Source organism: Bacillus rossius, chromosome 8 (genome assembly GCF_032445375.1).
Source record: "Bacillus rossius redtenbacheri isolate Brsri chromosome 8, Brsri_v3, whole genome shotgun sequence".
Taxonomy (NCBI): Eukaryota; Metazoa; Arthropoda; class Insecta; order Phasmatodea; family Bacillidae; genus Bacillus; species Bacillus rossius.
The window spans coordinates 70,414,329-70,429,161 of record NC_086336.1 but is presented as its reverse complement, the minus strand read 5'-3'; the positions used below and the strand labels follow the sequence as shown (position 1 = coordinate 70,429,161).

General features: G+C 39.8%; 1 protein-coding gene across 1 annotated transcript in view; it reads right to left on the bottom strand.

Moving 5' to 3' along the window:
* Positions 1–14,833, bottom strand: part of LOC134535240 (histone-lysine N-methyltransferase 2D-like) — a 155,848-nt gene that overhangs the window by 51,391 nt on the left and 89,624 nt on the right. The window contains 8 exon segments of the mRNA XM_063374310.1: positions 45–203; positions 1,186–1,376; positions 2,444–2,590; positions 3,864–4,044; positions 6,873–6,995; positions 10,283–10,455; positions 12,147–12,285; positions 14,540–14,801. Coding sequence (XP_063230380.1) covers positions 45–203; positions 1,186–1,376; positions 2,444–2,590; positions 3,864–4,044; positions 6,873–6,995; positions 10,283–10,455; positions 12,147–12,285; positions 14,540–14,801 — 1,375 coding nt within the window.

The window sequence follows — 14,833 nt, the reverse complement described above, 5'->3', positions numbered from 1 at the left end:
GCGCGGCACACAGAGCGAGAGCAGCAACGAGAGCGAGGGCACACCTGTATGAGCACCGAGTGCTGCCGACTCTGCTTGCGGCTGGTGTCCAGGTACTTCTGCAGGAAGGCCTGCTCGCCGGTGACGCGCTGCAGCTCCTGGGAGTCCTGGTCGGACAGCTCGTTGCCCGTCTTGCGCAGCTGCCGCTGCTTGCTGTTCAGCGACTGCACACACGCCACACGCACATACACACACGCCGCGTTACCCTCCCGTCGCAGGTGGGTGTTTCTTTCTTATTCAGTTTTATTACTCCACGTGACACTGGTGGTGTTGGTTTATAATGTTTTTAGTGGTGATAATGTTGATGCAGTGGCATAGCCAGGATTTGGTATGGGGGTGTTAAGAAGCATGCCCCCCCCTATTAAAGCCCGGGAAAATTTGGATTTTAAGGTGTAAAATAGTCCTATTTTAGCAGTTTTTGGTTCTTAAATTTAAATATTGTAATGGTAAAAATTTTTTTAATTTTAATATGAAATTTGTTTGAGTGATGAATAAGAAATTAATTAAAGATTTGGGGCAGGGGGAGGGGGGGTTTAACCCCTAAAAACCCCCCTGGCTACGCCCCTGTGTTGATGATAGGAATAACGTTGGTGGTGATGTTGGTTAGTGGTGACAATATTTTTTATTAAAGTGATAACGGTGTGAAGATAATGGTTTTAATAATCTAAACAGTGGTGATAATTCTGGCGGTAGCAATAATGTTGGTGGTGGTGATAGTGGTAATTGTTGAAATGATCTTGACGGGTGATAATGTGGATGGTGGAGATAATTTTGGTAGTGGTGATAATGCAGGTGGTAGCGATAATGTTGGTGGTAGTGATGGTGGTAATTGTTGAAATGATCTTGACGGCGGTGATAATGTGGATGGTGGAGATAATTTTGGTAGTGGTGATAATGCAGGTGGTAGCGATAATGTTGGTGGTGGTGATGGTGGCAATTGTTGAAATGATCTTGACGGCAGTGATAATGTGGATGGTGGAGATATTTTTGGTAGTGGTGAAAATGCTGATGGTAGCGATAATGTTGGTGGTGGTGGTGGTAACAATTGTAATGGTGGCCATAACGTCGGCAGTGGCAGTGGCAGTGGCAGTGGTAGAAGCAATGCCGGTGGCGGACGCAGTGAACGCAGCGAATGTAGCAGCTGACCTTGCGGGTCTTGCGCAGCTTGCTGACTTCGGTCTCGTAGTACTTGAGCTGCTTGGCCAGCAGCTGGTTCTGGTTGCTGAGCCACTGCTCGTACAGCAGCTGCAGCTGGCGGTCCGCCTCCGTCTCCACGCTGTCGGGCGGCACCTGGGGCGCCGGCAGCACCGGCAGGCTGAACAGCGGTATCCTGTTCACTGCAACCGACAACACACGCGCCACCGCCCTGAGAGCCGGCTCGGCCGGATCACCCGTGTTCGACAGCTGCCAACTGCCGGGAAACAAGGTCACATGATTACTCCACGTCTGCAAATACTTTATAAATAAGAGACCGGAAAAATTCGCGGTTTCATTTTTCACGATAGGCTAGAATCCAAATGTGTTTAACTTTTTGCTGCTTCAACATTGGACCACAATTTACCTGAACCGTCGACGAAAGACGTTTCAAATCACAAGCCTTCCAGTTGACAGTTCTCACGCGTCAGTAGCAAATGAACAGATGTGATTTTGCCGGGTACATATAGGGTCGTGGAGTCTATCCTAGAGGTCATTGAAACAGCGAATTATTCCAGTCCCTAATTATAAGTTATTTCTATGATTTTTTTGAGGACCTTTTCGTAAAATCTTTTATACATTTTTTCACATCACAGGGTCAATTTGAAATATATATTTATTAAAAATTGTCTCCTATTGTTTTCATGAAGGTGCCAATTTTTTTTGTCAGAAAGCTAAAAACCTTTTTCAGACATTAATTGCCACATGATTCGAGTGAACAATCTCCAAGAAGTTACATTTTATGTGATTATAAACTGCGGTGATGCATCAAGAAGCAAAACGTAAGTCAGGGGACGAGGTTGTAACGTTGAGTCCAGTGGCGTAGCCAGGATTTGTGTATGGGGGGTGTTAAGAAGCATGGGCCCCCCATATTAAAGAGGGGGGTCCGGTGGTTCTCCCCTGGGAAAATTTGGATTTTAGGGTGTAAAATAGTGCTATTTTAGCAGTTTTCGGTACTTAAATTTAAATATTGTAATGGTAAAAATTTTATTAATTATAATATGAAATTTGTTTGAGTGATGAATAAGAAATTAATTAAATATTTGGTGCTAAGGGGGGGGGGGGGGGGTTTGAAACCCTAAAAACCCTCTGTCTACGCCCCTGGTTAAGTGGGCAAAAGGGCAAAAGGCTGCCGGGGACACGAGGTTTACGTGGCCCACAGCACCGCTAATGCTCGTTTCGAACGCTGAGGTGCCAGGGTGCCACCGACCTGGTTCCGCCGGGAGGCCAGGCCGCGGGGCCTGGGGCAGCCGCACCATGCCCCCGCCCCCCTGCCAGTCCATCACCTTGGCCTGGGACTGTAGGAGGGGCCGCGGGGGGTACGGACTGCGGCCGGAGCCCTGGTGCAGCCCTTGGCCTGAGAACAGATGTCGCTGCTGCAGTCTCTTGCCACATACTGCATCCAGAATACACACAAACAGCAAATTTTCAATTTTTTTGAAGCTAAGATTCCGAACACGTTCCGATAAAATATTGATCACTTCTCGACATTTAATTTAACATGCTGACAATATTGTTGGAAAATTTTATGTTTTTACCAGGATATCACTGTTATGATGATGCTTCAAGAAAAGTTTTTTTTTTTTGAATTATCAACAAACAAAATTCCTGAAATTAAGCAGAAAAATTTCTAAAGAGAAAAAAAAAGTGTGGATTTTACTGTATGTACAATAATTTAAGCTGTTCCTCACTTGGGGACAGCTCGAGGTTCTGATGTCAGCCAACTACAGTTGGCGCATTCTATAACCTGGCACCGATCAAGCCAGTCACAATCTCCCCATGGATTCCCGTTTTCTAGCCAGTTACACACCATATCTTATCTCATATTCGTCGCACCATCATTTTTGGGCGACAAAATTTAAAGTTGAACAAAATATTTTTTTTTTGTTGCATGAATTTTTTTTAATATAAATTGTTTTGTGTGTTTAGAAAATTCTAAATTTTAATTAACAGTACTTTCCATGAACAGGTTTTGATTTAATTTTAAAATTTTTTTATTCTTTTTTTACCACCTACTTCCCAAAATTGATTTAAATATAAACTGTGCGACGATCATGCCATAAAACACGGTATAAAGGTATTTACATTTGCACAACATTAAAACTTTGTACATACCTTTTACAGCCATAATGAAGCTTATTGCAACTTGTTTTAAAATATCAGCGTTAAGTAAATATATTTTTTTTTTAATTTGCATGAAAAATATTCTGACATTTGATAAAATGGCGGAAATCGATTTTATTGTTTGACCTATCTCGAATGCACGAAACGCTGCTTCATTGTCGAATGCCGTGTTTTCCTACGCTGAGACGCACGTCTGCGCTCAACGCCGGTTTTTTCAAAACGAGTTGCCACCAGAGTGGCGTGTTTACTAATGGCGTGTCATTGCTCCGTGTTTCACTATCGCTCTATTCATTCATAGATATTGAAATCACTAGTAGAGTTTTGTAAGAGAAAGTCAAATTACATATATGTCAGAAACACCACTTTTATTTATATTATTACTTAAAGAAACTGATTGTTCATTAGAGGCTTGATATATGATATATTTAATATAATTATTTCCATGAATATAAACTGTACACAGTGTGTTGTTATGGGTCGGGAGCGAGCTGGACCAAGGGGCACACCTTGGGGCGGGGAGCCGGCGCCCGGGGCGGGGCCCAGCACGTTGGCCCGCAGCAGGTCCAGGTCCGCGTCGCTGAGCAGGGCGGTGGGCGAGGGGCTGAGCCCCGGGGGCTGCGAGTGCTGCTGCTTCTCCTGCTCCCGCTTCTCCTGCTCCAGCAGCTCCTCCAGAAGCAGCGGCTGGTCCTGCGGGGAGGACTGCGGCCGGTTAGCTTCCCCGCCCTCCCGCATCCCCCGCACTAGTACACCACCCCGACATCAACTAGCACTTTCCAGTGGCGTAGCCAGGATTTGTGTATCGGGGGTGTTAAGAAGCATGCCCCCCCCCCCCAACCCCCAGCCCGGTCTGGGGGGGGGGGGGGGGGTCCCTCTCCCAGGAAAATTAGGATTTTTTTAAGGTGTAAAATAATAGCGCTTTTTTTTTTTTAGCAGTTTTCGGTACTTAAAATTTAAATATTGTCATGGTGAAAAATTTTATTAAAGTTAATATGAAATTTGTTTGAGTGATGAATAAGAAACTAATTAAATATTTGGTGCTAAGTGGGGGGGGCGGGGGGGGGGGGTTTGAACCCCTAAACCCTCCTCCCCCCCCCCCCCCTGGCTACGCCCCTGAGCATTTCCAATCAAAAACCATCTCGAATCTCGCTTATACCAAACATATTGTACTCTACATAACTTTACTGACATCATATGCCGATTAATTAGGAATCACAATAATAATCAATTACTATCTAAACTTAAAAATTTATCCTCTTAACTTGTCCTCCAGTCACATGTTATATTTCGTATTATCCATATTTCTGTATATTTTGGGTATAGTAAATGTATTAACTGAGGTTATATAATTATGTTATTAATCTTACGCTAAGTAATGTGTCATGTTATCTTGTCCTTTAGGTATTTATGTCTGTTCTGTTTTCATGTTTTGTGAATATCCTGTGCTGTCTCTACTTATTGTTTTTACTTGTTTTGTGTCGTGCCCACCTCTAAAGTCTCAAGACTGTCGGTGGTCATGTAACAAATTAAAATAAATAAATAAATAAAATAAATACAGTAAACTAGCAGAACCAGTCAGACATTGTCCTGCCAGTGTATATTCTACTTACCTCTATATATCTAAGATGGAGGGTTTGTATGCAATCTAGAATCTATTAAGCATTTCTAATGGCATTCTATTTTAAACTCACTCTAATTTCTATTTTAAACTAGCTCACCAAATACTAACTACAGTTTCAATCACTTGTTATTGAGGAGTACTACAGTAAAAATCACAATATACCAATTTTCGTGACGGCCGTTTAAATGGTACAGAAGTGAATGCGCAACACGGCCATCTAGTGGCTAATTATGGCCAAATGGATAGCATAAAAACCTTCTCCATGAAAAAAAAAATTACAACTTTGATGTGCCGACTTTTATGGTGATTGGTCAAACTGTGTCAGAGTTTATCAATGTCACATATACCAACATCCATATTATATTTCAATAAACGCATATTATTTAGCTGGAAGTTTGTACCAAAATGTATGTACTAAATAGATTGAAATTTTTTTTTTTACTTGTCTTGAAACTGTTATTAGTAACTTATTTTTACATTACAGTGGTGGTACATTTTTTCAAACAGACAAATACTTAAAAATTTATTTTTATTGTTCCAAGTAGCTAATTAGAAATTATTATATTGTAAAAGTGCATCATACGTCGGTCAATATTAAACTCTTTTGGTGAAGTAAGTAGCATGAAACATTTCAGTATCGTTTTTGTTCAATGACATGCTATATTATGAATAAACGGAATTCATAAAAATAAATAATACCACAAGCTCTGCCTAGTCTCTTAGTTATTCACCTTGACAGGGCACTGGAGACCTGCAGAATGTACTATTTTCTGACTCCAGGATGGAATTATGCACTTCTACACAAATACAGTGGAGCATTGAACTAATAGGTATCTGGGGGTGTTCTGATAATATTTCAGCAATTACAAACCACACCTTAATGTTACCTACAAACCAAACTACACGTTTGTGTGGGAAATGCTGCATGCACACAGACATTGAAAGACAGTGAAGCAGGTGGCTACCAATATTTAGAAATAAAGAAGTCCAAGTTTACACATCTCTAATATCTCTCTGATACATTTGAGAATCCCCCAATTTTTTCTAGATGTATATTTCTTGGGTTCTAAATCCCTTGGTATTCTTCACAGTACAGTTTTTAAATTTCAAATTTTTCCAGGTACTGGCAAATTTGATTTTTTTTCCCCCCCAAATTTTTCTAGTTTTTCTACATAAGTTATTACAGTATAACTTAATTAGGGTTTCCTTGAAATTTCCAGTTTTTTACCTCACAAGTTCCTCTCTTTTCCTGTTTTCTCTGTTATATTTTTTAATTCCTAACTATAGCAGGTTTCAAACGACCAGTTTCTAAAATCAAACTTTTACAGATGTTCAGTTAACAGTTGTCACTTGCCCCGAGGATGGCCTCATCGAAGCACGCCAGACGTCAGACACGTCATCATGGACGTGGTCACAACAAACAAGCCAACAAGTGGTTTTCCTCGAAAAGATTTTATAATTTTACACTTTTCCAAGTTTTAACAGGCTTACTTTCAGATCTGGCTGACAACATTTTCCTAACAAGTTTCTATCCCTCTCACTTCTCAAGGTGTTTCCCGACCCATTTCTAGTTCATTACCTAATTCTTTAATTTTCTGGAAGATACCAAAATGGTATCTAAATATTAAAAACTTTTAGTTTACCCTGAACGCATTATAAAATTTCTTGAAATTTTAACATGTTTTTTTTTTCTGATCAATTATCAAAACCCTGTGTTAACAGTTGTCTCCTTTAAAAATATTCACACCTGTGGTTTTCTCTTTTTATACGATCAGCTCATTTAATAACGAACTCCAGTTCCGGCAACCTAAAATCTGAATACCAACAATTTTCGGTTTACAAAGAGTGCAGTTTCTGGAGCGTCCGAGAGCATCGCCCGCACCGGCGCGGAGCTCACCTGGAGAAGCAGCGGCCGACGCTGCAAGTTCGGGGCGGGTCCCGGGTGCATCGCCTGGGACACCGCGGCGAGGGGCGGTGGTCTGGGCGCCACCCCCGGCCGCGCCACGCTCCCCACCGGCATCTGGGTGCCGCACAGAGCAAGCCACGGAGCCGTCAGCTGCGACACTGGCTCGTCGCACAATCCACCCGACACCACAGCAGACCATCAGAGAGCTGGTGCCAACTACCAACTACACTAACTCGCGTGAAAATTTCATCGTTTTAACTTGAATTACAAAATAAGCTAACTCGTGTTAAAATCTCTGAAAGGGTGACTTCTACTACCAAGTATATAAAGTCACGTTAAAATCTGAAGCGGTACTTTGAATTATCAAAGACATTAACTCACGTTTAATCTGAGGTGATGACTTGAACTATCAACTGATTTAGGGTGACTTCAACTACCGAAGTATATTAAGTTACGTTAAAATCTGAAGTGGTACTTTGGATTATAAACGACATTGACTCACGTTTAATCTAAGGGGATGACTTGAATAATCAACCAATTTAAGTCACGTTAAATATAAAGGGGTTAATTAATGACATAGATATAATATTTTCCTTCATTTTCATGATCTAATTAACTACGCTAAATATATTATTCTTGATACATAGTGTAAAAAATATTTTTTTTTCTTATATAGTTCCATTGGACAACCTTTAAAAAATTTACATTTTTTAACGTATGGCACCAACACACATAACAAAAAACGAAACAAGATAGGTAAGAGAGTAACTTTATTTGTTCCCAGAAAGAACAACATAGTTTTAAACACAATTGTAGATAAAAATGATACAAAAATTCTGTATCCCTCCATACAACACAACAAATAAGAAACATTAATTTAGTTGCAGGTAAATTTTACTGATTAAGTTTTGCGATTTTAATAATACAATTAACTGCATAAACGTTTTTAGAAATATGAAGTCTGACTTTAAACTCACATAGTAACTAACATAAGGCTGACAGTAAATGTTTGTTAATACAACATAGTAATCCTAACCAGTGCTCACCAATTACAAAATACATTGAGGTGTTAGGCTACTGTGACTTGAATAGTGTGAGAAGGCTAGTAGAATATAATCCACGTTCCAAGTTACTTCGCATGTACGAAAAGAATTTTGTGCAAACTTGATACATGCAAAACTATCATTCTGGTGATCACACTCCTCTATTGCACGGGCCAAATTATTTATGACACATGCAGAGAGAATAAAACCTAATATTACTTAATGTGGTGAATAACAAATTACCCTAGAGGCGGTTAAAGCGATACAAATGAATTTAAAAATGTAACTAAATTTAATGATGAAGGGGTGGGGAAACAGAAATGAAAATTAGCTAAATACATTAAAATTTCATCTTCTATTACTAGAGGGATAAAATCAAAGGGTGCACCTATTTGAATGTGTGATGATTCAAATCATCCGACGTATGATATAGCAGTTACATCAATAAATAACTACCATCATTGAACTATAAATTAAATCCTTTTGATTTTGGGAACAAAATTTTTAATCCAACAGTACTAGTAAGCTTTAATTTGGTGTAAATAATGATAATATTTTAAGTACTTATATCAAATAAGAATGTATTTTTCAGAACAAAATTTTTGTAATAGTAAATTCTTGATGTATTGAATTTGATAGACCCTTTTTTTTTTTATAATCGTCTAACTTATTTAGTGATTGGTACCTGTATTCAGTAGTTGCGTGATTTGTATTTCACAGCTAATAATAATGTTGATATGAGTAATGAACTACTCTTTGCGTATTCATTTCCGCTAGAACAGACATCTACAGAGTTGGCTGCACAAACACCACACAACAGCACTGGACACCACGAGACGTAAGAGACAGATCCCAGACAGACAGGTGGTGAAAGGAAGGACCGCTACGAGGAAGAAGACTGCGTCACTGTCTACCAAGCCACCCCACGCAACCGGCAACTCATCCCAAGCCAAATGACTGGTACCTCCCCCATGCGCTGCAGAAGGGTCCCACCGTAGGGTAACAAAGGTATCAATCAACTACACTTTCAAAACCAAACTCCTAATAAAATCTCTCTGTTGGCAACTGTATACAATTTACTTGACTCGAAACAAAAAAAGTTTGCGTAAAATAAGAAACCACATCTCCACATCTTTAAAAACTTTTGAAGTTTTATTGTTGAGTTGTAAAGTGATAAAAATATAACGAACATTTTAATGTCGCGCAATTATGCACAGAAAAGCTAAAACTGAAAAATTACATAAAGTTCCAAACCACTTGGACAAAAACTTGCAGTGCATACAAGTCATGCTTGTGTTGCAATACAGTATGTGTGCAAGAAACTGCTGCTATATAAATATAAATGTGTATAAATATGTATATATAAATATATATATACACAAATTTATATATACATATTTTTATATATATACATATATATTTATATATATAGGCTATAACTACATACCTCTCACTAACATCACATTTCTTAAATAAGGTTATTCTTGTACTTACTTATATTTGAACAATTAAAGTTATAACTACACCATGCACAAGAATACTGCCCATCAAACATCTACTTAATAAGTATATTATGAAAGAAATACAGTAGAAACATGTTCCTGCCTGTAATGTTTTCCTGCTTATACCATCATATTTTCTATGTCCCAAAATTTTTCCAATAAGTATAATGTATTTAATTCCCGACAATAATAAAGGTTTCACAAATTAATCTTTTCCTGCTTACAAAGATTGTTTTTTTAAAATTCAAGAAATGCAAAAAAAAAAAAAAATTGTAAAATCGGTGTATTCTACATATCAAATGTACATACTTATGTTCGCAGCTACGTACATGGCTGGTGGCACCATTTGTCTTGGAAAACAATATTTCAAATCCTTTCGTTCCTTGCCAATCTGGTGTTTTTTCATACGTACATACGTACATACGTAATTCAAAAATATTTTATTTTGTCGACCATTCCACGATGGCACGAAAAAAAAAAAAGCTATATATTGCTTATAAAATTGAATTCATTTCATTGATGCGTAGGAATCCACAAGAAAACACACGTTCAAGTCGCGAAGGAACGGGACACAGGCATTTCCACTCCAATGCCATTAGTGTGAATTGTTAAGACAAATTCGCATCTGTAAAGTTGGAAGTTTCGAGAAGTTTAAAAGAAAACTGTTAGCTTGGTTCGAGCGAATTCAAGCGTCGAGAGAACCCGTCAGCGGTTCGAAACTGACGAGTGCTAGACTGATGTTTCCCGCTCGTATCTCACCCCCCCTAACAGGGTTCCACTGTACTGGGGAAGATGAAACGCAAGGCTACCCCGAGTGCGGCGTGCAGGGCGGGGGGCGGGGGGAGGGAGCACTCACCTGCTGGCAGGCGCCGGAGCCGGGGTACGGCGGGGGCGGGCCGGGGTAGGGGGGAGGGGGCGGGGGAGGCGGCGGGGGGGCACCCATACTGACCCCGACTCCCGGCTGGTGCTGCTGGGGCAGCGGCATCCGGGCGGCGGCGTCCCGCGACGGGGCGGGCTGCCCCTGGGACACTGCGGCACAAGGACGCCTCGTTATCACGCTCCGCGCTTTGCGAAGCAACTGGGTCTGATGCGTGCTTATCATTAGCCTACCTACGTTTTAATTTTCAATGACAATGAAGCCAAAATTGACAATTTTTGATGACAAAGTTTACTTTTTTATTATAACACCATAAAAACTTGGCCCTAATGATCAGTAACAATCTCAACATTCAGGGGGAAACCACCATGTAAAACAGAAATAAACATATATCTGCTGTAGAGTTAAAAACCCTGCACCTCACTCCACACTATGGCGCATCTTCATCCTTGGTCTGAAGTGTGCATACTATTTCAATGGAGACTCTCTCTTTCCAATGCAGGATTTCTGCCACTAGCACTGTCCTTGCTCATATGCGCTCTGTTGCCAGATGGACGCCCTAGAGCACAACAGTCTTAGACGCAACTTTATAATGTAAAGAATTTTTTTTTTTTAGTTGTGCCTGAAACACTGTATTTTGTGAGGTGAAATTTGGAATGAGAATTTTTATTTTATTTATTCATCTAATTGTAACATGCCTATCTGCAGTTGAAGGGAAAAGCCTTATTTGATAGGCACAACATACATAAACACCATATATTAACAAAAAAATAACACAGGACAAGTACAGCACAACAGGAGATCAAATAATACAATGACAAAATAAAAATTATAAATAAAAACAGTTGTAACTATACCATATTAATACAGATCAAAGGAAATAATAATAATATAAAAAATGAGTGAATCTATGCAATATATATTAACAAAGCAAGATAAATACAAAGTTTATAAAATGCTATAAATCTAAAGTAATGTAACATTAGATGAATAAGTTAGTAAAAACAACAGTAACAGAATATATGAAGATATTGCTTATTCAGTTAATTTAGCAGGTTTTCTAATTTGTTAAAATTATAAATTAATATAAAGACAAAATCAATTATTTTTTGTGAATTGTTCACAAGGTAGATTTTAAATGACTGTGAAACTGTGGCACTCTGTTAAGTCCAGTATTATGTATAATATACTTGCACTTAATTTTAGAAAGCTATCTCAAATTTTAACAAAAATTGAATCTAGGTATTCTCTACAATCTGAAAGAGAAGGTAAATTTGGTTGAGATAATGTTTTGTATCTATAGTTTTATTATTTTACATTGAATTGATTTGATTTTACCTCTACCAGATCTATTCATGGAATTCCAAATCACTGAACAATATTATTATTTTTATCTGATTAATGAAAAGTAGCGAGAAAGAACAGAATCATTAGTAGTAGCAAAAAAATATATGATAATTTGATTAAAACTAGAGTTCTTTCGGAACTCCTAATGATAGGACTCTAGTTATTTCCTTATTAAGAGATACTAAATTAAGTTTCCACATATTGAAAATTGCACTGATGTCAGTTTGTGGTGATAGAAGTCATCGAAAGAGTCAATTTTTCTGCAAATTTTTGAGGTTGTCAGCAAAATAATAATACTGTCAATAGACACTAATTTGTGGTCTTAGAAAAATCAACAAATATTAAAACTTATAATAATTAGAGATGCCCACGAAATAATATTTTAAATGTAAAGAAGCCGGGTAGTATCAGTCTAGCACCAGCGTGCCTCGTTTGCTCCGCACTGCGATCCCAGCGTTGGCAAGCCTGTATAGGCCTGTCTGGGGCGGACGCTAACCTTGCACGTGGCCCGGCGGCAGTCGCTGCAGCTGGGCCGTCGAGGCGGCTGCAGGCACCCTCTGGGTGGAGAACACGCCCTGGAAGCTGACGGGGACGCCCTCTTGGGACCCCATCCTCCCCGCCAGCGGCTGCCGCCCCTGCCACGGACACACACACCATCACACCTTTACTTTACCTGCACTTTCCACTACTCATCTACACAATCCCTGTTGCGATCAATGCATTTTCGCATGTGGTGTAGCGTTTTCCGTGCACCCGTGTCACAGAACTCTCCCGCCGCGGCGTGCAGGCGGCATACGGCCTCTTCTTTCAACTCGACGTCGGTTTCGGGAAATTCGTCACACCCGAGTGTGACTTCAGCGCAGGAAAGAGGTGATAATCACCTGGTGCTAGGTCCAAGCTGTAGAGGTGGTGTGTGATGTTACCACGTTTAAATCGGTTAATACGGTTGGTTGTTGCAAAGGGCGGTGTGGGGACGAGTGTTGTCCTGATGAGAATCACTCCCTTCGTCTCTTTCGTTTGTTTTGGATTGCACGGAGAATGTTCTTCAAAATATGACAGTAGTGATGAGTGTTTATTGTTGTCCCAGTAGGCATGAACTCTCGCAACAATATCCCCTTCCTATCCCAAAACACAGTCGCCATCACTTTGCCAGCAGACAATGTTTGTTTAAACTTTCGTGGCTTCGGCGATCCTGAATGCCACTGACGAGACTGTGGTTTTGTCACCACTGACAATTGAACCCAAGAATTCCTCACCCTCTTCTGCAAAACAATCGAGGAATTTGCAGGCCACTTCTATCCATTCATTGTCGTTTGTGATCTTCAGTCAGCGTTCTGGGGACCCATTTTGCACACACCTTGTGATATTGCGAATGTTCTGTTAAAATCTTATCAACAGTAGTCTTACTGACATCAGGGATAAATTCGCACAGCTCACAAATAGTCACTCATCAATCTTCAAACGTTACCCTCTCCACTTTTGCAATTGTTTCGTCCAAAACCGATGGCCATCCGGCATGCTGTTTATATGGACGTCTATTCGTCCGATTTCAACTCTCTGCACCATTTTTACAACTTATACACACTGTTGTTCATACACTTCACATAACTGTCGATGAATTTCTGAAGGCAAAGAGTCCTTAGCACACAAAAAACTAATCACAGAACCTAACTAGAGTTGAGTGGAAGCTCCAACCCAGACGGCTAGTAAAACATGACTAAGCGTCGCAACATTTCTGAGATAAAAAATAATACAAGAGATATGTTTCCATTCTAATAATATTACATGTTCACTACCACTATGTTAATCAAATAACATCTTACTCAGACCAAGTAGTTTCTGGTATCATATCCCACTGAAATTAATAGTGTCACATTTCTGATAGTGGTTTCTAAGCAGAAACTGTGAGTTCACATAATTATATGCGACAAGCCGATAGCAAATGTGTTAAAAAGAAAAACCTTAATATTTTATATTAGAAAATTATTTAACCAGTTGAAATAATTCCAGAATCTGTTGTTTGCTAAATGTGTTTCTGCCATAATTTGCCACTAGGAACGAGGTAAATACTGGCTTTTCTCTCCACAACTGCTACTGACACGCAGGAAGACGTAATATAAACATTGGCTCAACACTCAGGCGTCTTGAGATATTTCTGCGTAATCTAAACCACTGAACTATATTAAATGGGCTGAAGTCAATATGCAGCGAAGGAAGCGAATAACTTCTAAGGAAAGAGCAAAAACATGCTATGTTGATTTTGTCGCATTATTAATTTGTTGCATTGTTTTTAAACTACGCAAGTGCCACTGCCATTATGCACACATGAATGTTATTTTTGGCAATAAATCTTGTGTTACGATTCGTAATTACTTCTTTCTAAAGTAATTCAGCACATGTGTTAGCTTTTCTTACAAGCATTAAAGTGTAGCTAGGTATATCATGTATTTTTCTTCTTTTTTTTTTAATTAATTTTCACATAAGCCTGCAATTAGTAATTTCATTATACTGTAATGTCATGTTTTGTATTTCTTTTTATGCATTTTATATTTTGATGTTTATTTTTAATAGTTATACTTATTTTAACTTTACTTGTTTGTTTGTATTTTGTTTGTATTGTTTATATGTTGTCCTTGTACTAATGTGTCGTGCCCACCGCTAAAGCCCTCGGCTGTTGGTGGGCGTGTTACAATATTAAATAAATAAATAAATAAATAAATAAATAAATAAATAAATTACATAGGTGAACATTTTGCAGCAATCATACTTGAGAGTCTTTAAACTCCAACGTAATCAAGTCATGTCTAAAAAATTAATTTTAATTTGAATACTATTACATTCTGAACACAAGTGCAACTTGGAAATCACTTAAAAAAAATAAAGCGGTACCTTGAATCTGTGACCACGCTCCTGTGAATCGTGCCGTAAAGGTCGAGGAGCGGGTGCACCAGCCAGTACCTGCTGCGGCAGCTGAGCGAGGTCCTGCTGGGCGGGGGACCTGGCCTGCTCCTCGGGGGTCGGGGCGCCACTCCCGGGCGTCGCCGCGGGGGGCGTGGGGGGCGGGCCCCGCTGCTCCTCCGACGCCCGGGCCTTGGGCGGCTCCTCCGTCTCCTGCGGCCGGCTCTCGCCGCTGGCCTTCTCGCTCTGGCCCCTGCAGCGCACAACATCGTGTACCGTTCGCTC